The 27,170-nt window shown below is 43.1% G+C and overlaps 1 protein-coding gene across 9 annotated transcripts; it reads right to left on the minus strand.

The window, feature by feature from the left end:
* On the minus strand, window positions 1-27,170 carry CEP43 (centrosomal protein 43). Of its 9 annotated transcripts, none has more exons than XR_010933560.1 (15): window positions 26,976-27,163; window positions 26,209-26,262; window positions 23,993-24,047; window positions 23,426-23,514; window positions 22,840-22,977; window positions 20,438-20,518; window positions 17,956-18,015; window positions 9,993-10,219; window positions 7,852-7,964; window positions 6,379-6,447; window positions 4,946-4,985; window positions 3,949-4,045; window positions 1,626-2,375; window positions 1,047-1,117; window positions 1-327 (listed from the first exon to the last, which is right to left on the minus strand). XR_010933560.1 is itself a non-coding variant. In XM_067701545.1 (13 exons), the coding sequence occupies exons 1-13, from the start codon at window positions 27,075-27,077 to the stop codon at window positions 2,301-2,303; spliced, it is 1,200 nt and encodes a 399-aa protein (XP_067557646.1). In that variant the 5' UTR covers window positions 27,078-27,163; the 3' UTR covers window positions 498-2,300. The 9 variants fall into 9 exon arrangements, 4 of the variants coding, with proteins under 4 accessions (XP_067557646.1, XP_067557647.1, XP_067557648.1 ...); XR_010933559.1 differs by lacking the exon at window positions 1-327 and adding an exon at window positions 498-770; XR_010933558.1 differs by having other exon boundaries at window positions 1,047-2,375.

A 27,170-nucleotide genomic window follows, 5' to 3' on the forward strand; every position in this document is an offset into this window, starting at 1 on the left:
TTTAGTCATCATCAATAAAACAAGACTTTTATTGACATCTGACAAAGAAACATTTGAAAAACTCCACCGTACAATACAGGTTTTACCATAAAAATGTTATTTCCTGGGTTAATGTTTCAATATGTACTTCTCAACAAAAAGAAAACGCTAATCACACTCAAAACCTTCTATCTAATCAAGGGACCCATGTGGAAAGAGAGCTTTTTCACAGCTGAATTTTAAGCTATTAAAACTATCGGATCAGATGTATGTATTGCTGATGACAAAGCGAGTCTCATAGTTGGCATTTTCTCCCCATCCTCCCAGATACCATAAAAAGATCAGATTCTGTGGGTAACAGAAAAATGACAGATTTCAGATGCTACTATTCAAAAGTTTTCTGCAAAATTAAAGCGCCACACCCCGATGATCATTCCATTGAAACGATTTCAAATCATTGCACAGAAACCTAGCTCCTATCAAATAATATCAAAAATAAATCACACATTTGACACAGATTCCAGAGGGCCAGAACAGAACCACAATCTTTACAGAAAATGACTTTTTACAGAGATGACATCCAAGGAAATACATTTTACAGCGAGCACACTGGGGGACTTTTAGCAACAGACTACATCTTCACGCAGCGCTATTTCCTCACGTGAAACAAAAAGCCTGACCGAGACTGAGATCACGGCCCACAGACTGAGGGCAGCTTGGCGGAGCGGCTCCCAGGCTGCCCTGGCCCACATTCTGTCCTGCTTCCTCTTGGTGTTCATGGCTCAGCTTCACTTAAATGGTATAAAATCAGATTCTAATGTCACATAACCTTGATCCATACATGATCACTTCCCTTTACATTTCGGAGCCTAGTAAATATTTCTGAAATATTTAGACTAGTATGCAATGAAAAACTAACATTATACAAACCACAAAGTCTGTTCACTTCTTGAGATCAATGAATTAGGTCTAATTCGCTCCTTTTATTAATAAAGGTGACAATAAAAAGCTTTAATTTAACTGAAATTAAAAAGTACAAAATTTAACACAATCACAGCTTTACTTACATCAACATGAACACGCATGCATCACTTCCAACTGTTCTTTTTGATACTTCAGGAACAGTAATGTCTGCAACCTACATAAACAGCAGCACAATGGATAGAATGTAAACGAGACTGCCTGAAATTCTGTCACTGGCTCAACTTCTAAGGGTTACAATGAAACTATGTACAGTGTATAAAGCTTGTCAAACTGGATATGGTCTTAGGCCATTACTACTGTTACAGTCCAATTTGGATTTTAATATAACCAACTTATAGATCTGAAATAAAAGCACTGCTTAATGGTTTCAGATGCATTTTGGTATTTAATATGTTTCAAGGCATCTTTACAAATAATAAATTATGACTATGACAAGGAGAACCTGTGAATAAAGCTTCTTACATGGACATAGCGCGGCGACTGCAAGTGCTGTCAGAGACAATTCCATGAATCAAAAGTCATAACCACATCTGGATTTTAATCTTTAGAACAAGCAAAACTAAGTAGCACACACGAGTATTTTAATATAACCTTAATGGTCTAACAAACCTTCCAAATGGAAGGAAATATAAAATAAAGTCAACCTATCAAATGTAACTTACAGTGATGGGCTTCAGGACTGCAGAAATCCCAGGCCACCTGCCAACTACCTGCAGAACCACCTGCTGCCGAAGTGCCTGACCCCAGGCGGCTGCCCCACAGGTGCGCACGCGGAGCTTTGGGAACCTACGGCTTTACTGGCGCCTTCGTTATGCGCTTAATACTGGCATTTCACAGACTCGCTCCTTGTAGTGAATTTGAGCGTAATCAACTTCCATAGAGAAGCACGTAGCTAAACCACATTAAGAATATTGAATCTTCCACGCATGGTCTCAAATAGGAGTATTTTGTTTAGTATAATGAAAAGTTAATTTTTTTTTTTTTTTTGCGGTACGCGGGCCTCTCACTGTTGTGGCCTCTCCCGTTGCGGAGCACAGGCTCCGGAAGCGCAGGTGCAGCAGCCATGGCTCACGGGCCCAGCCGCTCCGCGGCACGTGGGATCTTCCCGGACCGGGGCACGAACCCGTGTCCCCTGCATCGGCAGGTGGACTCCCAACCACTGCGCCACAAGGGAAGCCCAAAAGTTAATTTTTTTTAATATCTGTAATCTTTTTGGAACACAGGCACCAACAGGGAGCAGACATTCCAGCAAAGAGAGATTGTCCAGGATAAAAAAAAAAGAACTGATCAGAGTCCTTTGTCCCTTTGCCGATTAGAATACTTCCTTCTTTCATCGCCTAGGCAACATCTTCCAGATAATCCGCAACGTCACTGAGCTGGGACACAGTCAGGTCCTGTGTCAGGTCATCAAGCTTCGTTGTTCAAAAGAAAGAAAAGAACTAGTGTCAGGATGCAAGCAGAGTCTTAAATAATGTTTAACGTCTACGCTTAGCTTAAGCGCCGTCTTATGCTCTACAAACTGCTGCACAGGCAGAAGGCCTCGCCCTCACTTTCTTCTTCCTTTTCTGAGATTTTTTTGAAAGCTGAGCTAACAGTTGAACTCTACATGAACAAGAAGACTGGCTGTTAAAATAACCCATCTGTAGCTCTTTTCATAACTTTAAAGCAACATTTTCAGGCCTCTTTAGGATGACATAAGGTAAAAAGAGAAAGACAAATTATTACAAACTTATACCGTCTCAAGAATTAGAGAAGGCACGTTATATATTATCACTTAACCTTCAGAACAAGCCTGTGAGGGAGGCATTGACACCTCCTCTCAAGAATAAAGAAACTGAGGATCAAAGGTTGCAGCTCGCCTGAGAAAGCACACGCATGAAAGGATAGGAACGCGGGCCCAGATTCATATAAAACGCTGCTTCTCTCCAAGGCCTTCTCCCTGCATGACAGTCCCTGACAGTCACAAGCACTTGGAGAGTCTCTCCTCATTCTGGAGAGCAAGGTTCACCTCCAGGCTGTAGCGACCTACAACCTCAAAGGCAGACTCACCCCCAGTTTACCGTGGGCACTGATATCTGATCCTGAGATGCTACCTTACATCGCAGATCTATCATACACCTAAGTATCTGCTCTCTGCCCAAGAAAAGGTCAAATGTGATCTCCAAAACGCACTCCTAATTCTACACCCTGACTCCCCGTTTCTGCTGTCTTGTCTCCCTGCCTGCTCAGAACAGTCCACACCCCAGTCTCTGCTTCAGCTCCTGCATTCACAGGGATCTTATATACACACAAACCTTCGATACTGACGTCTCTTAAAAGGACCTTCTACCTACAGTGTCTACACCCTGAGGTGGTCGATTCTGACTCTCATCCTGACCCACCATGGCCCAGTTACACCCACAGCAATTGAAGCCCCAGTAATAACACGCCAGCATTTCACAAGCACTCAGTTAACAAAGCAGGCGACAACTGAAAACAATTTTACACATTCATTACAGACATTCTTTTTAGATTTGGACCAGGAAACTCCGTCATAAACTTTACGGAACTTTCAACTGCTTTTCTCCTAGTTAGTATAATTTTTATTTTATTGGCGTATAATTGCTTCACAACGTTGTGTTAGTTTCTGCCTCACAGCAAAGTGAATCAGCCCTACGCGTACACACACCCCTCCCCCTTAGACCTCCCTCCCCACCCCCACCCCACCCAGCTAGGCCATCGCAGAACACCGAGCTGAGCTCCCTGTGCTAGTTCCCACTAGCAGGTTCCCACTAGCTATCTAGTTTACACGTGCTAGTGTATTTACGTCAAACCTAATCTCCCAATTCATCCCACCCTCCCCCCTTCCCCTCCTGTGTCCCACATCTGTTCTCTAAGTCTGCCTTTCTATTCCTGCCCTGCAAAAAGTATAAAGTTTTGAAGCTTTACAGTAACTCAAGGCAACAGGCACAGATAGCACTCCATGGGAGAAGCACAACATCATACTTTATCACTGGTATTGACGTCATCTATTTCCACAGAGAGGTCTTCCTCGATCTCTTCACCAATACTTAGCTCACTTTTTTCTGAGCGATGGCTGGTACTAATTTCAGGGGGAAAAAAAAAGAAAAATAAGAACTTTGAATATAAACATTTAGAGAGAGTAACTAGCATTCTTCAATCTTTCATGTAATTATTTTAATTCTTTAAATAAAATAGAATAAACTATTAACACATCATTAATTCCATACATCTCATCTCACTTGAGCCTTAAAATAACTCAGCAAGGGCACAGGAATAGTCCAGTCCATTTACCAGATGAGAACACTAAGCTTCATACTAGTGACTATGGTCACAATGGCATGAAAGAAGCAAACCCAGATTTTAAAAATTTCATCTCTCAAAAAACTGTATGTTAGGAAGTAAACACAAATTCTAAATTGGGGGAAAAAAACTATCAGTTACATAAAATTCTCAAACTCTGATTTAAAATTTCTAATCATATCTACAACAAATATTACTTCCAAATTAATTATTAGCCAAGTCATAGGTTATATTTTCTTTACATATATAAAAAAATTACCTAAAACAAAATATTAAGAAATGTCACATGAATCAGAAAAACCATTTGAGGGGGCAATTTGTTTAAGCCGAATGTAGACAATTCCCCCCACTGAGATCAGAAAGGGGAGAACGAAAGCACTGACAACCCAGTGGCCCAACTGCTTCTGCTGGCTTCTGAGTTGATCCTTCATTGTTACTTCCTTTTCTTATTCTTATCAAGTTCCCTGCACATAATACAGATGTTCTTATTCTAATGTAAAATCAAAAACACGCTTCAAAGTCCAATGTATAATTCTGGATTAACTATCTTTCATTCACCTTCAATCAATATGAACAAGAGAATCAAAGACTAAAATAAGCACCAACGTAATTCTGTCATACTTTCCTGTTCAGAAACTGTTTACAATTTATGTATTTCTTGTCCAACCATTTTTCTTACCTGTTAAAATCATCAGCATAGTCATCTTCCTCTCCAGTCCCTGGTAAGTTTAAGAAAAAATATATATGTTATATTTATATAAACACACCTCACAATTTATCTACAATTAGACACACATTTCCTTCAAAAACTACACTACTGAATTATATGGCATCATTAAAAAGAACAGCTGGGCTGCAGTTTGGATTTGGGGGAAACTAACCACCCACTCCCCCACCTTCCTCCGGCTTCTGTAGCCAATTCAAGGACAAAATAGTCACTGAAGAGTGGGCTGGAGCCTAACATTAGCCTCTGACTTCCTGGTCACACATACAAGCCTGTCCTGCAGGCCAAATCCGCCCACAACCTGTTTTTCTACAGCCTGCAAGTTAGGAATGGCTTTTACATTTTCCAATGATTGTAAAAATACAAAGAACACTCAGAGACTACGTGTGGCCCACAAAGCCTAAAATACCCATTCTGTCCCTTTACAGAAAGAGTTTGCCGACTCGTGCTTTACACATGTGAAGCACCTGTCTGTGAACATGAGTGCCTTTGACTAATATTTTTGTCTCCCAAACTAAACTGTGCTCTAAAGCCTTATTCCAGAAGCGTCAAGGTTCTGAAGGCGGTACAGTGCCCACAAGTGGCCCAGGGCACTCGGAGGCTTCTCCTGCTGCAGGAGTACCGCTCCCGCTGCTGCTCCAGGCCACAGGACGGGGCACAACACCCCAGAGTTCCTGTTACACGTCCATCCCCATCAGACTGACTCCCTGGGGCCCGGACCACGTTCCGCCAGCCCCAGGGAAGCGCCTCTGCCTCGGCACGCACTATGCTCGCAGTCCGAACGGCAGGCTCTCCCCTCTGCCTGCCCCAGCAGGTCTCGCAGAGCAGTCACTTCCTGGGAGAGGCTCCCCCATCGCCAAGGCTAGGCTAAGTCAAACTACTCCCCGCTTCCGTAAGGCTGCGGCCTGACTCTTCTAACACTCAAAGTACCCGTAAGGCACCTGTTTAACACCCATCTTCCTGCTAGGTTTAAACCCCACGAGGACAGAATCCGCTGTGGTTACTACTCCCTCCACCCCTGGCCGACACAGTAACCCTGGATACATAAAAACCGTCCAACCATCTGTGCATGAGGTGCTCACGGTAGGCTGACTGACACTTCATTTAAGATTTTATTCTAAAAAATAATCGCCTTAGGGCTTTCCTGGTGGCGCAGTGGTTGGGAGTCCGCCTGCCGATGCAGGGGACACGGGTTCGTGCCCCAGTCCGGGAGGATCCCACGTGCGGCGGAGCGGCTGGGCCCGTGAGCCATGGCCTCTGAGCCTGCGCGTCCGGAGCCTGTGCACCGCGACAGGAGAGGCCACAACAGTGAGAGGCCCGTGTACCGCAAAAAATAATAATAATAATCGCCTTAAAGCAGTCCATACTGCAACTGGAAATCTACTGACCTAAACCAAGTGATCCGATTTTATCATTGACCAATTTAAGATCTTTCAGAATTGTGTTTCCCCTTTTACCTGTGAACAGGAAAAAACAGTCACATTAAATTGACTTTTAGAATATAATAGTCTCTAAACCATGTCAACTTTTTTTTTTGCAGTACAGGGTTTGTTGATACATCATAACCAAAAACTAAGAAGAAAATTACAAACTGTGATTAATTACACTGCATTATGCATTACACAATAGAATATGCTTACACTATGTATCACACAGCCCTTTTTTAACCACACTATTACATATCCTTTTTGTAGCCATACTACTTTTTATTGGAACCTGACCATCAAAATCATTTTCTACCCAACTATCAGATATCAGCCTTCTATAAGAAGCCCTACTGGGTATGAATTCATGGACTACAGTTAATTATTCTCATCAGTTTTATTTTTCCTTTGAACTTCTAAATTTTGCTTCAATTTAATCGCTATTTCATTTACCAAACTTATCTCCTCATTGGTTTTTATTTCTTCAGTGCCCAGTTCTCAAGGCCCTCTCTAAATCATTATTTCCTAGTCAGTATTAAGAGTGACATGATCATGACACTCTGGATTCCTTCACTGAAGGTGACAATACCTGGGAAAGGAGAAGAAGAGGGAAACTGGGCCGAATTAACAGACTCATGGCTAGTTTACTTTATGTGCCCCGAGAAATCCTACTACAGTGCTATCACATAACACAAAATGGTTAGTAAGTACTACAAGATTATGCAAAACCCCACAGCAATTTCCTAATAAAGCTCTACTCAAAGAGGCACATTTATACTCTAAACACTCTGCCAATTAAATCCTATATTTACTATGATATACTGTACAAAGCTCATCTGCATGATTACATGTTTAAGGCTTTGCTTTTGAAATCCTTGGTCTTGTCACCATCTGTGTGCAGTAGGAGAGCCATTCCACGTCTAGCTAACAATCCCTACCTCTGCTGCACATAAAAAATACATCTGATCCAAACCCCTAAAGGGAGAGTAGCATTTTAACATTCTTACGGTGATTACTGTGCTACCTACGGAATAAAGTTTTAAACAAAAAAAAGTTTTAAAAATTAATTGTAAGTAAATCCTACATAAGTCAATTTAAATGTCCAAAAAAAAGATGGCTTAAAAATTATAATGTCTATTTATTATAGAAGACGGTTAAAAAGTCAACTTCCTAAAAACATTTCCATGGCATAGGAAAAGCAGAATACAAAACAATATAGAGAATATGACCATGCTCAAAAGGAATTTTAAAAATAAAATATTAACAGAAAATATCACTGAGTAGTAAAATTATGGGCTATTTTCATGATTTTACATATATTTTCCTGAAAAAATAAACAATGATCATACACTACTTAATTAATTAGAGAAAAAAATATCATCAGCATTCAAAGTCCACGTCTTCAGTCAGCAAACCTAGGAACTTCCAGACACTCACTTTCAGAGTCTTTCAATGAGGGAGCTCCAGTAAGGGAGCTGAGTCCACTTTTTAAGGGGGGGGCGTCCGAGAGCGATGCAAGGCTTCCTACTTGCTTACTAGGTTCACTTCTCCTAGCAAGAAACAAGTGTACAGTTAAATGGGATTCTTACATTCTGCCATTAAAACACAAGCAGCTTGAATACATCTTGTAGGCAACACAGGAGCTGGGCAATAAAGAATATACATTTCACAGATTCAAAATCATGAAGTACACCTGGCAAGGCAAAACAGACTAAGAATCACTGCAGGTTCGCGCAGGAAGTTCCCCCTCTCTAGAACTGCGTGTGATGTCTCACAAATTAAACCGCTCCGCTTCATGGGCTTCACTGTCGGGGATTTTATCGGAAGCCCCTTCCGTGGCCCAGAGATGCAGGCAAGGGACAGCACAGAAGCTGACGAGCACAGCACGACAGCCCAGACGTGCCCCGGAGAGCGGGCCGCAAATGACGCCACCAGCTGACCTCAGCACACAGCCCCGACCGCCAGCCTGCAGCGGACGCGGGGCAGTGCCCAGCAGCCCGCAGGCTCGCCCTCAGCCTGGCGCCCTCTCACCTCCTCCGGCGCCGGCACGGAGGTGCAGCATTCCAGGAATTCCCCTCTCCCGCTCTTACTTCGTTCGTCTTTCCTCTTTAAAACCGGATCATTCTCATCAACACACGTACGTGCTACTGTTCTTCGCAGTTTAACATTTCTAGCCCCATGCCCGCTCTCCAGCCACCGCGCATCCCTCTGCACCCTGTACAGGAAAACTCATCAGGAAATCATTCTGCCACATACAGTCCTCTCGCCTCAGGCTTTCCTGAACCCACGCTAACCCTTTAACACTGCCCCAGGGCCGCCCGCGAGGGGCATCGGGGCTAAGTGCAAAGGGCGACTTTCAGCAGAACTTAACTCAGCTGCTCACTTGGGCCTCCTCCTCCAAGGACGCCTCTCCCTCCGGTTCTCTGGGTCCCCTTCCCGCTGCAGTGCCCCTTCCTTGGTGACCTCTTCCAGTCTCCCGGCTGTGACCTCAGCCAAGACTGATGCCTCCCTGTCACCTCTAGCCCAGACCTCTCCCTGAATGCCCACACCCACACCCGAAAACAGGCTTCACCTTTCCACTGACGACCTTCTCGAACTCGCTGGTCGAGAGTGAGCTCTGGACCGCCGCGCGGCTCACCTGCGCGATCCAGCCTCGCTCGCCCTGCTCTTCACCTCGATCAGTTGGAAAAACTCCTAGTTACTCACCCTGGGAAGAACCCCGGAGCTGCCCTTGATATTGCTTTTCCTCTCGCACACTTACCAGCAAATCCTTTTGGATCCAAACTCAAGATACATCCCCTACCGCCTATTGCTCACCACTTCCGCCATCACCCCTCACCTGGAAAACCCTAAGAGCTTCCCGCCTGGAGACCCAGCGTCCAGGGGGCCGTGTCACTGCGCACGTCGGAGCAGTCACGCTGCTGCTCACAGCCCGGGGCTTCCGGGCCCCTCGGGTTCAAGCCAAGCCCTGCGGTGGCCCCGGCCCCTGGCCCGACTCCACCTCCTGCGAGCTCCTCTGCCGCAGGTCCTCGGACCCGCCGCACCACTCACCTCTGCCTGTGCAGGGCTCCGGCAGCCCAGCTTAACGCCTGGCCTGCTCTCCCCTCCATAAGCTCGCCCTTGAGGTGAGGCCTTCTCCAACAGCTACTGAGAACCGGCCGCCCTCCACACCCACACCCCCGCCCTCCGCCGTTCCGTTCTCTCAGTTCCTGTAACACGGGCTGCATCTAGGCGACACAGCACCTGGGGACTCTTAACTTATTGCTGCTGCCGTCCAGAGTATGAGCTCCCGGAAGCAGAGATTTTGCCTGTTTCATCACTGTTGCACCTGTACCTGAAACGGTACCTGGCATACAGCAGGCACTCAGTACAAACCTACCTGCTGAAATCATTAACATCTAGGTCCTTCGAAACTTGGAATTGTTTGACAACATAAAAGGCTTTAATGACACAAAATCAGACTTACAAATTCACTAATTACAGAACCATTGGTAGCTCATTATTTCTTAAACATAAAACATTTAGAAATTCTATTTTTAAGCCGCTAGTCTGATAATATAAAAGCACAGGTTACTCACCAACCATAGGTTTTTTCTGGTTTAGGAATGGGATCATCAAAGAAAGAATCTCCTTCCATATCATCTTCATCTGGACAAGGACCAGCTTTGTCTTTGACATCTAGACTTTTGTTGCTTAACAAGGATCCAATTTTTGTTTCATGGGCCAGTAAGTGAAGACTACTTTTGCTCTTTGCTTCTGATGATGAGATACTGGTATCACTCTGACTAGCATCATTGCTGGCCTTCTAGAAAAAGAGAGGGAAAGAGAAAAGGTCTCCTTGGCGAAATAAAACTTTAATAAGACATCTTAAATAATAAAAAAAAGTCACGTGAACATACGCAATTCTGTGTATGCACACGCATACACACGTGGGGTCTTGCAACTGCATGAGGTGCAGTGGGACCCCCCGGACCTACCAGTTCATCCCCAGGCTTCAGAGCATAACTAACTTTTGAAGGGGAAAAGCGTCAAACATGTTTGTACCATTCCTCTCCTCCCTCCCTAAATGGAAATACCTTTACCTAGCCCATTTATACACAAACTTTCCCATTTCCTCTTACATATATATCACTGCTTCATAAATTACCTTAATGTTTTCAACTCGCAAATAAAAAGCATTACTAATAAAGGATATAAGGAAGATTAGTTCATTATCATTAGTTCATCACATAAATGAACCAAGCATTAAAACTAAGTGGTCGTCAATAAAACTAGTTTTCCATCCAGTGCCAAATACAGCGGACATCAAGGTGAAAGATGCCACCTTTACCGTCCACATTTCTAAAGTAAGGTTTTGCTAGTTTTATCACTGGTCTTTAGACTTCCAGAGTAACTCCCCATTCCACACCTCCCTTCAACGCCCATGGATGCATGTACTGACGTATATGTTTCTATATATCCGAAACCAACATACAAAATTCTCAAGCATTTTTACTCCTGTCCTACTGATCTGGTGATGCTAGCAGAAAATATACTGCACACTGTATTTTCTTGTTTTCAGGTAGCCCTAACCCTCACAACCTAATTTTATTCTATCCTTGGTCAGATTTCTTTTTGTCTTTAGACACTTCTATGTCAACAACATAAAAATAATAACAACAAAACCAAAATATCATGATAGTAATAATAAAAGTAGCTAACATTTATGGAAAGTCTTCAAATGCTTCCCATGTGTTACCTCATTTTAATCCTCAAAATAACCTTATGGTGTGTGGGGCAGGTTCTGTTTTCTCTGCAGAAATGGAAAAGGAGATGTAGAGACACTGCAGTCACTTGTCAAGCCGGGGAGTAAAGGCGTCTGATATCAAAGTCTGATTCCAGAGGTTAGCTCTAAAGGCTTATGCTCTGCTATTAGGTTGAGTCATATGAAACTGTAGTTTTTATGGGTTAAAAATGACAGTTTCCCAAGATTCAGCCTTCACACTACAGAGAGCAGTGCTGCGTCAGATGCCACAGTGTGTGAGATGAGCATCTCCTGAAACATGGAATGTGTGATGTAGTCCACACTCGACTACTAACTATGTAATTTTAAGGAATTTAATGTTCTCAGGCATGAATTTCCTCAAGAATTGAACCACAGTAGTCTTTTCCAAGTCCAATTATTACCAGGAGGTAAGGAAAAAGGGATGGGCAGCTGGGGAAAAGTGGTAATAACGCCGGTTAGAAATTACTCAAGGAGACACTAAGGATGACTGCACTTTCAATCTGTGTATAGACAGAAGGTACTATGCAGTAAGATATACACTTACAGTTTTACACTAATTAGAGGCCATGATTAGCTGACAGAAGGTAAGATATATGCTGTACAATTTTTAGGGCCTTGTATAGAGCTATACATTCCATATGTTATTAATACAGATACATCAATGGTTGTAAAAAGAGATGTCTGGAGAAATAAATACCAAGTTATCACCCTTTTAGACAACATAGGATATTTTCAAAGAAGCAGACACATTTTCAAATTTCCCAATAACTTTCTTGAAGTCTTCCTATTATTATCAATTATAGAGAAGCACCACCCACCTATGTATTTCTTAAGTGTATTCATGCCCGTTATAATTTCTGATTTATAAATATTTTAAAAATTGATTTATATCTTTTCAAAGGAATATGCATTTGGAAATAAATACCCTGCATTCTTGTGCTGTTTAAACACATTTATGATTACAGATACTGAGACAGTGCAAGACTGTCTCCTTCAAAGCATCCGTGAGAAAATTCAAAAGGACACCTGACATGAAACGGACAAATACAAATGTAAAGCGCATTACAGGAAACAATCATTATTCCAACAAAGTCTTTCCTCCCCATGAATTCACAGCAACATAATTTAAGTCCATATAATGAACTATCTGAACTTAATAACCAATACAGATCCATGATTATTTTTGACAGGTTTTAGTCTTGCTATGAAACAAAAGACTAGTTTTAGGAAGACAAGTTTCATGGAGTAGCATATTATGATGTTCAACACAATACGTATTTTTTAAAATAATAATTTGTTTTAAAATTATAGTTCTATTTATCTATGGAGTAAAATTAAACTTTAAAAACACGCAGTCTGCTTTGGAAGCGCTGTCAAAATCAATTTCTAAATCACATAGGAATGTGTCATCACTTCGTAACTATGGCTCATTTTTTATCAAAAAGACCATTACCTAACCGGGTTAGTAATGAATTCACTAAACTTAATTCCGAATATTTTTTACTATTAAAAAAAAATCCACACTACGAGGAGAAGCATTTATCAAAACATTCTGTAGACTGAAACAAAAGTACTGCAAAACTTTAAGAGCAATTTTCCATGGAGGAAGTCCAAAGTTTTTGAGCAACAACAGATCAACTCACGATGCATATACCCTGGGATCTATTTATTTTTTTATTTTTTAGATTTTTAAATGGTAAGTTTAATAATGGAGATACACATGGGAGACACCAAATACAAACTTAAAAAAAAGGAAGCTTTAAAATGTCTTCTTGGAGGTAAAGATGTCTAAGCTGAGTTTTAAAAATAAACAGAACTTTGAAGACAGGAGTTAAGAACAGGGTATTCTAGGCAGTGGATTAGCTAGAGTAAAGGCACAAAACTGAGAAACAACGGATACGCACCAAGAAACACAAAGAGCTCAGAATTGCTAAAGTGTAAAGTTAAAGCGAGGCTCAGCAGAATAAAGCAAGACAGGTCCCAGATCACAGAGCTATTTCACGGAGGAGCCATGTTTGCAGATTAGAAAGATCACGTGACTACGTAAAAAACAAACTTGAAGAGCCAAAACCCTTAAAAGAGGAGAGCAGTTAGGAGGCTGTTTGAGTAAAACTCCAAAAAAAAAGGTACAAGGGATTTAAGGGATTTGTAGAAGCAGCTGGATGCTGTGTGTAAATCGCAACTCTTCTATGTAACTTTACACAAGGCCCTGATCTCCCTATGCTTCCGTTTCTTTATCTGTAAAGCTGGCATAATAATGCTGACAGGAATGACACAGTATCATTCCATTTTGCCTATGAGGAAACTGACAGCTAGAATAAGGGTTAATTAGACGGGACAGTTCAGACAAGTACATACAAGTTAAGTTAGCAGGACGTGGTAATGGATTTAATATGGGAACTGCGAGAGGAGTGAGATTTCAGAATGGCTCCCTGTTTCAAGTTTGGAGACTATCAACTGATATTGAGAACACAGGAAGAAGAACTGGTCTAGTGAAAATATGGTCTATTTCTTATAACTGAAATTGAAATAGACTGGGATCTGTTTAAAAAACTTTTATCATGGCTTAAGACAAGTCTCATACACAAACTTCAGTTACTTAAGTCTCTATCACCTAGATGTGGACAAATTAAGACTCAGGATAAATCTAAACAGCTAAGATTAAGAATTGTTTAAAATAAAGAAATGCAAGCAAAAAAAAAAAAATTCCTATGACAATGCCTTAGAATTCATTCCCTGGACAACCTCAGAAGCCTTGGAGGTTATTATGGGTTAAACTGCATCCCCCCAAAAGGTAAGTTGAAGTCCTAACACCCAGTACTTCAGAATGTGCAGTCATTTACAAGTAGGGTCACTACAGATGTAACCAGTTAAGGGGAGGGCACAGTGGAGGCGGGCAGGCCCCTAACTCAATACGCCTGGTGTCCCAACAAGAGAGGACAGGCACACACAGGGAGAAAGCCCGGTCAACATGATGGCAGAGACTGGAGCGATGTGTCTACAAGCCAAGGAGCACCGAGGACTGCTGCGAGCTGCGAGAAGCCGGGAGGGAGGCCGGGAACAGAGTCCCAGCCTCAGAAGGAGGCAATCCCGCAGACACCTTGATCTCAGACTTCCAGCCTCCAGAGCCGTGAGACAGTAAACTTCCGCTGTTTCGAGCTACCAACTTTGTGGTGCTTTGTTACAGCTGCCCGAGGAACTAAGAGGTAATTATAATAAAACATAACAAAGTCTTGTCTTTCCAGATCAGGAGGCCTACTGCACAGCACTACAGCAGTCACTTAAGCCCTTGGATGGACCCCAGGGCTAATAAGCTTTATGGTAAATTACAGCCAAACTGTAAGGAAGTTCTAGTGCATGTTTAATTTTCTACTAGTATACTTACACATTCAAGATTTCAATCATTTCTAGATTAACAGCAAATCAGCATCATAAAGAAGTTTCACAGAGAAATAACTACCAATTTTCCAGTAGCCAAAAACTGAATTATCAGTAGAATGTCTTAAAAACCTGGAAGAAATAATTTTGTTTTTCTAAACTAAAGGCTTAATCTGTACTGTTCATAACAGAGGAACAGCAAAGCCAAAGAAACATCCCCGTTTTGCAAAAGTATTCAAAAATACTTGTGCAATTCTAATTCTCTTCCCCGCCCACACTTCAGCCTGCAGCTCCCCTCCCTGACTCCGCCAAAGACAGTTTGTGACCCATGACTTACTAATGAATTCTTTAGAAAAGTAGTTTTACTACCATTGTATATGTGTGTAAAACACACATATATTTAAAGGTTTAATTTACTCATCTAGAAAGTAAACACTGTGGAATTTGAAAACCACAAAACAGACATACAAGCCCCTCTTTCTAAAAACTCAGTTTTTCTGTACATGCCGTATAAACAATCTGTAATTCCCACAGATGCACATGAGAACCAATGTCTGGCTGTGAAATCGGCCTGAAGATTACCCTCTGTCCAGCGGCTCTGCTCTCTTACCCTGTGCAGCCAGCTCGCAGGTTCAGCGGACAAGAAGTCTGGGATCTGAAGCAGAAGGCCAGGCACAATTATGGGTTATGGGCCAAGTGCTGGCATCTTGTTCACCCACATGCATCCCTTCATTGAGGGGGTGGTGGGTGTGGGGGTGTGTGTGTGCGCGCGCGTGTGTGTACAGAGTAATACTGTTTTGTTCATCTAGAAAACCCTAAGGTGAGACTATACTTTCGGGGATCATTTCTACAGCTCGAAAACCCGAAGGCAGCCGCAAAAGATGAGGGAACACACGCTCCCAAACGTACACAACACGTGATCCCCATCAATGCCCTAAATCAACATAAAGCTGGGCTTATCCCAGAATTTTGAAAACAAGGAACAAATTTAGAAATGTCATTTATTAAGAACTTGAAGCAAAAAAACACCTCAACACAAATCAGTTTTAAAACACCTAAAAATCGATTATGAAAAGAAAGGATAACCTTCCATGCTACATTTAATGTGATGATTAGAACAGCTTCATGTTAAAAACAAACGAAAACATCAAATACCTTATTTAGTTTTTTCAACTGAATGGTAAAAACCTTAGTGGAGCCTACCAAAAGTCTGTTGTAATAAATAAAATGCATTTATTTTTTTCAGACAACTAGCACCATGCTTGGTACAACAAAACGGTTCACACCAAAATAGATTATTACGGATGATACTCTGGAAGTGTTAATGCACATTTAAAATGTTTAACTCGTTAAAGAAATGCCCTCCCATCTAATATTTATGCATCTTGTATTCTAACTCTTCTAGCATCCTTTATTGTCCTACAACAATAACAAAAAGAAACGTAACTTTTATTTTTACTCAAATTAAATTAGTTCAAAACCCTTAGATTTTGCTTTGCATATTAACGGGCTTACAATACTAAGTACAAACCAGTTAAACATGTAACTGATTTTTTAAAGTTTATTTCTGATATGAATATAGCTTCTCTGAAAACAGCCAGAAGTCTCTGAATGAGCAGTTAATACTTGTGCCTCCCCGCAGGCAAAAGAAACAGTAAGACACAGACACTTCCTACTGGGCGCCCTGGGCTACCACTCCCAGCTCTGCCCACCCGAAGGTGCCACTACCTACCCTGTGAACGGCTCCCCCTGGAGCCTGGCTGTGGACAACCCCCATGACCAGATGCAGCTCAGGATTTGGATTATTAAGATGTTAAGAAAGTTAGGATACTAAGGGTACTGGGACCCTGCTGCATGCACAGGGCAAAAGGTGAAGGCAGAGGGAGGGAGAGCTAACGGCTCCTCTGCTGGGCTGGAAACAGGCAACGCTGGGTACAACACGGACTTCTTATAGACGCAATTTGGAAACAAGAACAGGGAAATTGAATGGAAAAGGTTTCCAAGTTGCTGAGGAAGTGTTTTGGGCTCAGGAATATAATCGTGAAATAAAAGGGGCCCGACGTGCAGCCTGCAGCTCCAGAATAAGGCCTGTGCAACCTCTTCAGTCACCCGCAGAGCACGTGAGAGGGAGGCGCAGAGGGGGGACGATGTCTGCGCCCTCGCCCCTGCGTCCAGCACACAAAGCGAAATGTGTCTCCTAGTGGCTTTGGTTCTACGTATCAACTTCTTTCAAACGTTTTAACTTCTTTAAAACTCATGACACCAACAAGATTTTTAAAATTTAATATTACGAAATATACTTTAAAATAGTACAAGAAACTGACTTAAAACATCTATAAAAAAGCATGCTAGTTTATATGCTTAATTATTTTTCTTAAGGTCTGTCTCACGTCTCCAATTTGACCATAAACTGCTTAAGTGAGGACCCATGTTAAATCTGTCTTGCCCCCAGCACTTAACAAAGACTTTCACTATGTAAATGTTCAAACATACTCGAATACATTTAAAAACATCTTCGCATGTAGTAGTGCATAAAGAATAGTGTGAACAAATATAGTAACAGGAACTTACCATTGAAACCACTAGAACTAAAGCCAGCTAACACAGCAAATACAATTGTTCAAAAGCCTTTAATTTTGGAAGCCCTCAACTTAGTGAAAAAATCTACACATAAACCTACAGGCTCAACAGGACTAGTGATATTCTCACACAGTTGAACGTTAAATAACTTGATCTTATTCGAAATAAGTGTAAGAACTATACAGATAATTAATGCTTCTGAGAACTCCAATACTTAAATTTTATAAGCAGCTCATCTACTAGCTTAGTCGAATTCTCAGATCTTTTGGGAAGGAGAAAAAGCAGCCAAGGCGGTGACACAGCGGCGCCCCCGTGAGTCTGCTGTGGGGCAGCGCTCAGAAAGGCTAACACATGCAGGGGCTGACGAGCTGCTCAACACAAACAGAAGTGTCTTGAAGGAAACCAGGGCTGGCCTTTACTCATCGACTGGAACTTATCCAAAAAGTAGTCTGATGTTCTAGTTACCTCAGATAAAAATCATAACGTTAAGAATACATAGGTGACCATCCATTCAAGAGGAAAGTATCTTCAACTTGTTTTTGTTGCCAAAAAAAACAAGGAATTCTCAAAGCAAAACCGAGAGCAGAGTTTTAAAATACAGCACTATGATTTTCACCTGGATAAAAACTGAAAGTCAGACTACTTTTTCTTTTACGTCACCATGACTTTGGCATGTTCTGATCACAGATAAAAGAAAGTGACATTTCGAAGGAAAACGTAACCCTAGGCCAGTGGGAACTCAGCGCCCGAGGAGGCCCGCGTGAGGCCGGCGGTCGGCCCAGCCCAGGCCGCTCTCCTCCTCGGCCGCCCCGCGTTACCTTGGCACCAGACTTCCGCCTGCTTGGCTTCTTCTTACCTTGTCCTTTATACCTTGGTATCTGAGCATGAGAATAAAATGACATTTTACCACAAAGTATAAATCTTTAAAAATAAACTAATTCATACCAAACCAATACAGATTCCTATTAGAAAATTTCTTAAAAATGGAAAATCTAACTAATATGCTTCATTTTGAAATCCACTGTTTTAGTCTTTTCTTCACACTTTTCCTAAAGTGGTTCAGCTCACGTTTAATTTCTCCCTCCGACAGTCCCAGGGTTCAACGTAGGGACCAGAGGCCCTGCTCAGCTCCTGTGGGTGGGGACTCACTCCTGTCGCGCTCCGTCCAGCAGCGCGCTAAGAAAGCCAGCCTGCACGCCTCAGCAGCTTCCTCTGGGGCCCGCCCTGGCCTCACCTCTCCTTCCCCGGGAGGACACAAAGCGCGCTTCTAAGGGCCTGGCTGGACCCCGTGCTTGGCCCCAACTTCCCGGAACTCTTAGTGCTCTCCAAACCGATGAGGCGCCCTGTAGGCCCTTCGTAGAGCCCCCAAACCACTCAAAGACCTCAGAGAGAGAAGAAAGCGGGCAAGAAAAGGGTGGGGCAAGGGCTGGAATCCCAAATCCAGACCCTGTAGGACGACAGGGGAACTGCGGTCTAACTGCCAAAAGAATGCCTTGTCTTAAAACAGACCCCATCCAGCCCCACTAGAGACGGGCCACGGTGTCCGGAAGTGCTCACTGCGCCCGCGGGCCGATGCTGCGACTGACAGCCCAGGCAAGGCTGAAAACCATCGGAAGGTGGCAGAAGCAGGGACCACCTGGAGACACCTTAAAAATTACCATCACTTCTCTGTATTTAGAGCAACATTTCCTGACTTAAAACTTAAGATTCTCTTGATAATTCTCATGATAGAGCTTAAAACTTTTTATGTAGAGAGCATACGGATATGTAAAACAGGCATTAACATTTTATCTTGAAGACACACAATATGTGGAAAATTAGTACTGCCAATATGCTTTAGAAAATAATATGCTAAAAAGAGAACTTCCAAATAACTCAATACTATAGGTGTTAATACGTGTTTTGGAATATGGTTAATTTTAATCCCTCTAAAGCCAGATATTTTCACAGAAAGCAAACCTTTCTTTTTACTAAGGCTCTTATATCTGGCACTTAATTTGAAGTGAATTTTAGATTCACTCACGACCTCGTTCTCCCTGTACAGCAGGTTCCAGCCTCCAATGAGCATCACGGGAAAATGCTTCCAAGACCAACCGACCCTATTAGGAAAGGCTAACTAGGCCTCGGGAAAAAGAACAGCTACCAGCAGCGTGAGAGCCTCGTTCCCAAGGCACAGCATTCCTCTGATTTCTAAATCTAAAAAATAAAAAGGAGCAACAAAATCAAAGAACCAGCAATAAACAGCAACAGGAACCATTCACTGGTGTCTACGCCCAGGCATCTGGAAAAGCAAGGAACCTAGCAGCACAATTGCTGCCCTCCAGACGTTCACCTAATTTAAAAAGACACAACTTGTATCTACGAATAACACAGCACCAGGAGCCACCTTGGGGATGTACTCCACGGCACCTCTCCAAACAGAAGTCAGAGGAAGTCACACAACACAATCAGACCCAAGCCCGCCCTGGGGTAAGATGGGCTGGTTCATCCACCGTGCTGTGCTCAGCCAGGCACAGGAAGATGCCTTTCCAGACCAGCACCTTTCTATCCATTCCTACTATTACAGAGAGCCTTGATTTTAAATTCAAAGGTTCCACACAATTGTTTTCTCCGTTAATCCAAACCCCTGAAATCAGAAGGCCTTAACTTTAACAGCTCATACAAATATAACCAGAGTGCATAGACTTTTTATAAATCCTTAAAATATCTCATTAGTATAAAAAAATCATGGTCATTTACAATTCCAAATCTGGGCCCCTGTCTACAGTATTCAACATAACAATTCTATATGTTGGAGCCTGGTATTCTCAAATTACAGCAATTTATAAATGAAAAGTAAATTTCCTTGTTAATTGAAGGACAAAACGCTCAAAGCACCAAATGAATCCAAACATCCTACAATTCTGTTATTTAACAGCATATTTCTTTCTACGATACAATATTCAAAACAATATCAAAGCAAAAGAATTTTCAAAAATTAAAAAAATTTTTTTAATAAATTCAGTATTTTAAAAATGGAAAGTGTATACTGAGATCAAAATCTCACGTGGCTCAACATATAAATTGTCGACAAAAAATTTAAGAGCATATTTACATGGCATTTTTAAAAACCTACTGTCTTGCAATAATGGTCCCAAAGGAGCTTATTAAAGTTTTAGAAGACTCTCTAAATAAATAAATAAATAAATAAACATTAAAATATATACTTCATCAAAGACAAGAAAGCACTTTAACAACAACAAAACTTGTAACAAGAGTAGAGACAGAAAGCAGAGCCCCGTGGAGCCTTAGCCCACTCACCTTACTGGGAGGAGTGTGTGCACTTGCTTTTCCTTCTGGTGACTTTGGTGGAGAATGTACATCAGATAGATCTAGTGCACCCTGAAATATTTCACAGTTTAAAATTAAAACATTTAAAAATAAAGCATGAACATACCAATTATACCTCAACAGAATAACAGCATTTAAAACCACTATACAATATTGGCACTTTTATTTCTTCCTATTAATATAAATATCCTCATTAGATTTTCTTCAAATTTTACCAAAACACAAAGCAAACAGATTTGTGATTCTAATTACCTGCTGAGTATTTCACCCAAACACCTTGAACAGGCTATACTCAGGCCACATTTAAACATGCCCCCAAGCTTCCTTTCCAGAGTTATTTAACCTTCTCACTTTGCTTTCCCAACTCGCCACACTAACACTGTCCTGTGATTCTCAAAGATCTACTCTTTCTACCTTCCCTTGACTTGCTTCCTTACTTCACTGTCTCAAAAAAAATCAACTAGCAACTCTCATAAAAACAGGAGTACATTCCAAAAGCGGCTCCTGGTGCTGCGTTATTCATAGATCTAAGCGACTCCCATAAAAACAGGTAACTGAGTGGGGGGGCTGGGATGAACTGGGAGATTAGGATTGACATGTACACACTAATATGTATAAAATGGATAACTAATATGAACCTGCTGTCTAAAAGAAATAATAATAAAATTAAATTTTTAAAAAAAAACAGGTAACTATTACAACTATGCGGGATGAGGCACTAAATTACAGGGGCTGCCAAGAGGGAGTGAGTAAAAACAAGAGAAAACGTCCCCGAAGTCAGAGTCAAGAGAACATGGATGGTGGGGCTTCCCTGGTGGTGCAGTGGTCTACCTGCCAATGCAGGGGACACGGGTTCGAGCCCCAGTCCAGGAAGATCCCACATGCTGTGGAGCAACTAAGCCCGTGAGCCACAACTACTGAGCCTGCACTCTAGAGCCCGCAAGCCACAACTACTGAGCCCGCAAGCCACAACTACTGAAGCCCGTGTGCCTAGAGCCCGTGCTCCACAACAAAAGAAGCCTCCACAATGAGCAGCCCGCGAACCGCAACAAAGAATATCCCCCCACTCGCTGCAAGTAGAGAAAGCCTGCATGCAGCAAAGAAGACCCAACACAGCCAAAAAATAAAATAAATATGCTAAAAAAAAAAAAAAAAAGAGAGACAATGGATGGTAACATTGCACAGCTAGGTATGGGAGAGGATGTACCATTTCAGGTGCAGAATAGATGAGAAAAGGGGGAAGGCAAGAAAGCAAAAGCCATTTCACAGGTAAGCTCCACCTGGCCTACGCACAAGGTTGCACATTTCAAAAAAAGGCGTAAGGCTAGAAAGCCAGGTTCGTGCCACATCATGCAGGATCTTCAAGCTGAGGAACCTGGAGACTATTCAGTTGCCATTACATAGTCACTGTAACGTTTAAAGAGGGAAGAAATAGAGAAAGAGCTGAATTAATTCAGCAATCATGAATAGAAAAGACTGAAAAGATGTGCGCATAGCAACCTGGTTTTTAAGGGGGGGCTAAAATGCACTTCTGGTACAAGCTTCACTGAGTTCAGCGGGCTAATCCACACCTAGTGTTCTTCTCCAGCATCACAAGTCCACAGCCCATTACCTTCCACATTCCTACAGACCAACCTGACCTAAAAGCACACATTCAACCAGGTATCTGGAACAGTCACGATGTTGTCTACATCCATGAAACAGTATCTTTATGTAACACTAATGTTTGTAAAGGAAATCAGACCATTAATCTCATTAGCACGATTTCTAAAAAGAAAGGATAAGAAAGACAATGGCTAATCAAAAAAACGAAGTATGAAAATGTTTAGAAACTGCAAAATCAACAGCTTAGAGTTTTAAGCCTAGTTTAAAAAAGCCTTTAAGTTCAAAAAATTGTTAACTAGTCTATAATTCAGCCCTTCTACGTTTAAAAATAGTAGTAAAAGTAACAACCAACAATTGAGTGTTCTCAGCATTTCACATGCACTAACTCACGCGTGGACTAACTCACGCTTGTAAGCCCCACGACGCCTGCAACGAAGGCTACCATCCTATCCACAAAGGAGGACCAAGGCCGGAGGCTAGTTAGTGGAGGAGCTGGGACTGGCTCCACACAGCCCAGCCCCTGGACTCCCTGATCTGAGCATCACTCCCCAGGACAGGTGCGGCAGCAGCCTCACAGCTACCGCATCTCCAATTATCATCAAAATGTGCATTTATACAATCTCTGAGTATGTCTTCTTTTGTTTTGAAGGAATAACCTCTTTTTATTTAAATCCGACTCATTACGTATGCACTAATCTGCGTGGCCGCACTAGACAGGCAATGACTGGAAAACAGAAACAGGTAACAAAGGGCAGGACTGTACTTACTTCCCCACTGGTTGGCCCTTTTTCTTTCTGTTGACAGCGTCTGATCACTTCTAATAATAAGGGTCCACCCACCGTACCTTCTGCTTCAATAATTCCTAAATCTCGGGCTAAATTCTCTCGACCTTCGAGACCTTGAAACTGGGAAAGAAATAAGATATAAAGAAGTATAAATGCACCAAAATATAGAAAAGTTATTTTCAGAGATTAAAGAAAAATATTTTCAGAACTTAAAGACATCTCTAAACTCAAAGAGGCCATTTTTCTAAGGAATGAAACATCCATTTTTAAGAATTATATATTTCTTTTACCAAGTCTCTGCCTTCAAAGTCTCCATTACCAGGTATAGGCTTAGAGCAGAACAAGTTAACTCTATAACAACACTTCTGTCAAGTTATGTGAAGCAGGGACACTGATGCCAGCTATCTGACAGCTCAGATGGCTTTTGAGAAAAAGATAATCAACTATAAAATATAATCTTTATGCAAGATTAAACTAAGTTGTCAAATTTTGTTAACTTTCAGCTTGTAATGAACCCATCTGTATCAAAGGCAGTTTCAGAGACAGACGTAAAAAGCATCATTCTTACTGTGCTAGTTTCAGGTTGAAAAACAGCCAAGGTAAAATCAAGATTGAAAAACTGAAGAAATTCGGCAACGAGACTAGCCACCAGCCGGCCTGCAAAGAGCAAAAGAGAAGGTGGGAGATGGTCTTTAGGAGCCCGAGGCCTCCTCACTGACACAGAAGTAAGATAACTACAGTAAAGGGAGAAAAGAAGTTTCTCAATGTTTCAAAGTGCAAATTTCTTCTCTTGAATAATACAATGAAGTGATGAACATCTCAGTTCCGCCATTTCTGCATTAGGACCATTGGTCTGGAACTATCAGTAACACAATGTGACATTTCATAAATGGATGAGTGTTTTGTTTTTCACAGGAAAATCAGCTTTTTACAATAAAATTGGCTGTAACCAACAATTTCCCATGACCACTGATATTTAATGGCAACTCAGTTGTACAATAATATACAATTTAAAATGAGCACCTAGAAGAATCAGATACTTCAAAAACTAATCTGAAATTCCTCATTTCTCCCAAATGGAGTCAAGATTTGAAAATTCAGAGACAGACAAAATAAACAACAACAAACATCTTACCATCTTTCGTATTTAAAAACTTTTTCAGGCTCTCATTGACTAAAGGAGTTTTGTTCTGTTAAAAAATGAAATATTTTAAGTGTTATACATTTATCCCCAAACGACTACAAAATGTAGACTAAAGTTTAATTTTTTGGCAAAGATATTAAGTTAAATACTGTCACTCACAAAATGATGGCTAAACCCATTCTATAACTACTGATTACTACAGGAACTACTTTTTGCTAAGGTAAGGACTGAGACAGGTAAGGACTGAGATATACTCAATTAGGAGATTCTTCTTGACAGCAACAAAAGAAATTACTTAGGTGTAGTAGTGATGGATTTAAGATGTTAATGAATTAGAGGGTGCCTGGAGCACAAGGAAAGGTATAAGACAGACACAGTCTTTCAAAACTGAGGGAAAAAGTTGCAGAGGTATTAAAAAGCAGAACATGAGTCCAGGGAATCAGCTTTCTCCTTGACAGAGATGTAAACATGTTTCCATGCTCAACAGAAGAGCCAGCAGAAAGGGAGAGGCCAAAGATTAACAGCGTATAGAAGAGGCACTGACCTAACACCTAGAAGGTAAAACCCAGAGAAAGTGATTATTCTTGGACAAGATAGAGTCGCCTCTACTAAAGCAGGAAGGAACGAGAAACAGATGAACACAGATGCAGGGGAGCTTTTTCTGAGATGAGTGACAGATTGTGGGGGAGGACACAAAAAGTTAGGATCTGATGCTTCTATTATTTAGTGAAGGGAGAGACAAGACCGTCTGTCAACAGTGAAGGAATCAGGTGATGTAGGACGCTAACGTGAAGGCGAAGTGGGAGCTGCTGAGCAGAGACGAGAATCAGGGTCAGCAGCTCACGGCCTCAGAGGCTGGAACCGCCAACCAGGAACATGAGCAGTCCAGCGCGGGGACCGCTCGAGCGCAGACGGACACAAACGGGGAGGGGCGTTAATCGGCTCAACTAAATGACCCTTAAGATTTTTCCCCAAATCAAGTATGGCTGGAAGGCAAGGTAGTGAGGATTTTTTTTTTTTTTTTTTGGTACGCGGGCCTCTCACTGTTGGGGCCTCTCCCGTTGCGGAGCACAGGCTCCGGACGCGCAGGCTCAGCGGCCATGGCTCACGGGCCCAGCCGCTCCGCGGCACGTGGGATCTTCCTGGACCAGGGCACGAACCGGTGTCCCCTGCATCGGCAGGCGGACTCTCAACCACTGCGCCACCAGGGAGGCCCGAGGTAGTGAGGATTTTTGAGATATGGACCATGGGGTCCAGACCAGCTAAGAACAAGAGGCAGCTAAGAGAAGACATGTCTGGAAAAACACAGAAGTGAAGACCTTCATGAAGTGACAGAGGAGCAAGGCATCTAGGTCTAAAGTGAGAAGGAGAAAAGGCTGATTTGTCACAGAGGAAGCTGAAGGCCTTGATTATGGAGTAACGCTTGCTGACGGCAGGTTCCAGGATATTTACTCAAGATGGTGGCAGGACGTGCCGTAGAGAGAAAAAACTAAATACACTTATACAGAGAGAAGTGACAGGACCTTTGACATAAGAAAGACTACATGATTTTAAAATAACTGAGTGGGGCTTCCCTGGTGGCGCAGTGGTTGAGAGTCCGCCTGCCGATGCAGGGGACATGGGTTCGTGCCCCGGTCCGGGAAGATCCCACATGCCGCGGAGCGGCTGGGCCCGTGAGCCATGGCCGCTAAGCCTACGCGTCCGGAGCCTGTGCTCCGCAACGGGAGAGGCCACAACAGTGAGAGGCCCGCATACCGCAAACATACATACATACATACATAAATGAAATAAAATAACTGGGTGACCGGATAACTTGGAGAAAAGCTGCATAGGATATTCCTCCCACCTGGTGGGGATTCACAGTGCATATTAGCATATTAAAGGTTCTAAGGGGTCCCGCAGTAAACCCACTTACTGTGAAACCGTTTCTTCAGGTGTTCTGGATTTCCCCTAGGGAAAGAGATCTATGAGATTTACTATTGGCCTCGGAGTTGTGGTGCCTTAACTTTCTTTAGATTACTCCAAACCTCTAAAATATACACGAAAAGAGAATAATCTTGACCCTCTCCCAACAGTAAAGAAGTTTAATCCTTAGTTCAAAATTGTCCTGGCTACACACTCCTCTGAACACTGTTTTAGAGTGGCTTTTAAGTAATTAGAAATTAAACATAAACGAATACAGTCATTAAACTTTGTAGATTTCGTACCTCTACTTTTTCTTGCTCCTCTAGCGCTAAAAACACAGCTGCTCGGAGTTCAGCCTTGAAAAAAAGCGGGGGGCAGGGGTAAAGGAACAAAAATGATCTCAGGACATTTTCAGGACAAGAAGCTCACCAGCTGAAATTTCAAAAGGCAAAGGGAAAACTAGCAAGATGATAACGCTCAGCAGGCAGGTGCAAAGAGAGACCAGAAGGCGTCCCGAGACGTCCTGACGAAGGGGCGCAAGCTCTCTGTGCCCCGTGCCCACCGTCTGTCCCCCGGCACTGTCAGCACCCATCACTCTGGCTGCGATCCTGATTTCCGGTCCTTCATGACGCCCATCGGTCGCGTCAAGGTTGCAAAGTACACTCCGAGAAGCAGCCCGCCACCCGCTCGTCACCGCCAGCGGGAGGGGCTCGCTGCCCAGCAGCAGAGGCCAGGGGCGGGGGAGACCCAGGGGCGGGGGACACCCAGGGGCGGGGAGCAACTCGACCACCGGGCCTGGAACGGGACCAGAGTGGGTAGCGGGCGACTCGACCACCGAACGCCGCGGTCGGCCTCCTCCGACGAAGGCTGGCCGGGCCCCCCCCCACCCGCTCGCCGCCGCGCGGCCCGGAAGCTCCCCGGGAGAGACCCTCGACCCGAGCGCGGACCGCCCCGAGGTGGCCCGCGAGCTCGGACCTCAGCCCAGGCGGCCCGCCGGATGCGTCCCTTGCCCCTTTGTGACGCCCGCGGCCGGCCTCCCCTCCGCCGGCCCCCCGGCCTCCCGCCCAACCTTGATGCGGTTCAGGACCCCGCTGTTCTCCAGCGTCTGCACCAGCAGGTCCCGCAGCTCCGTGTCCTCCTCCGCCACCACCGCGGCCGCCGTCGCCGCCATCTTGCTTCTCCAAGACAACCGCCCAAGCCGCGCCGACTGCCGACGGTTGCCTCAGCCCGCGCGGCAACGCGGGTCAGCCCACGCTCCCGGCGC

Source organism: Pseudorca crassidens, chromosome 13 (assembly GCF_039906515.1).
Source record: "Pseudorca crassidens isolate mPseCra1 chromosome 13, mPseCra1.hap1, whole genome shotgun sequence".
Classification (NCBI taxonomy): Eukaryota; Metazoa; Chordata; class Mammalia; order Artiodactyla; family Delphinidae; genus Pseudorca; species Pseudorca crassidens.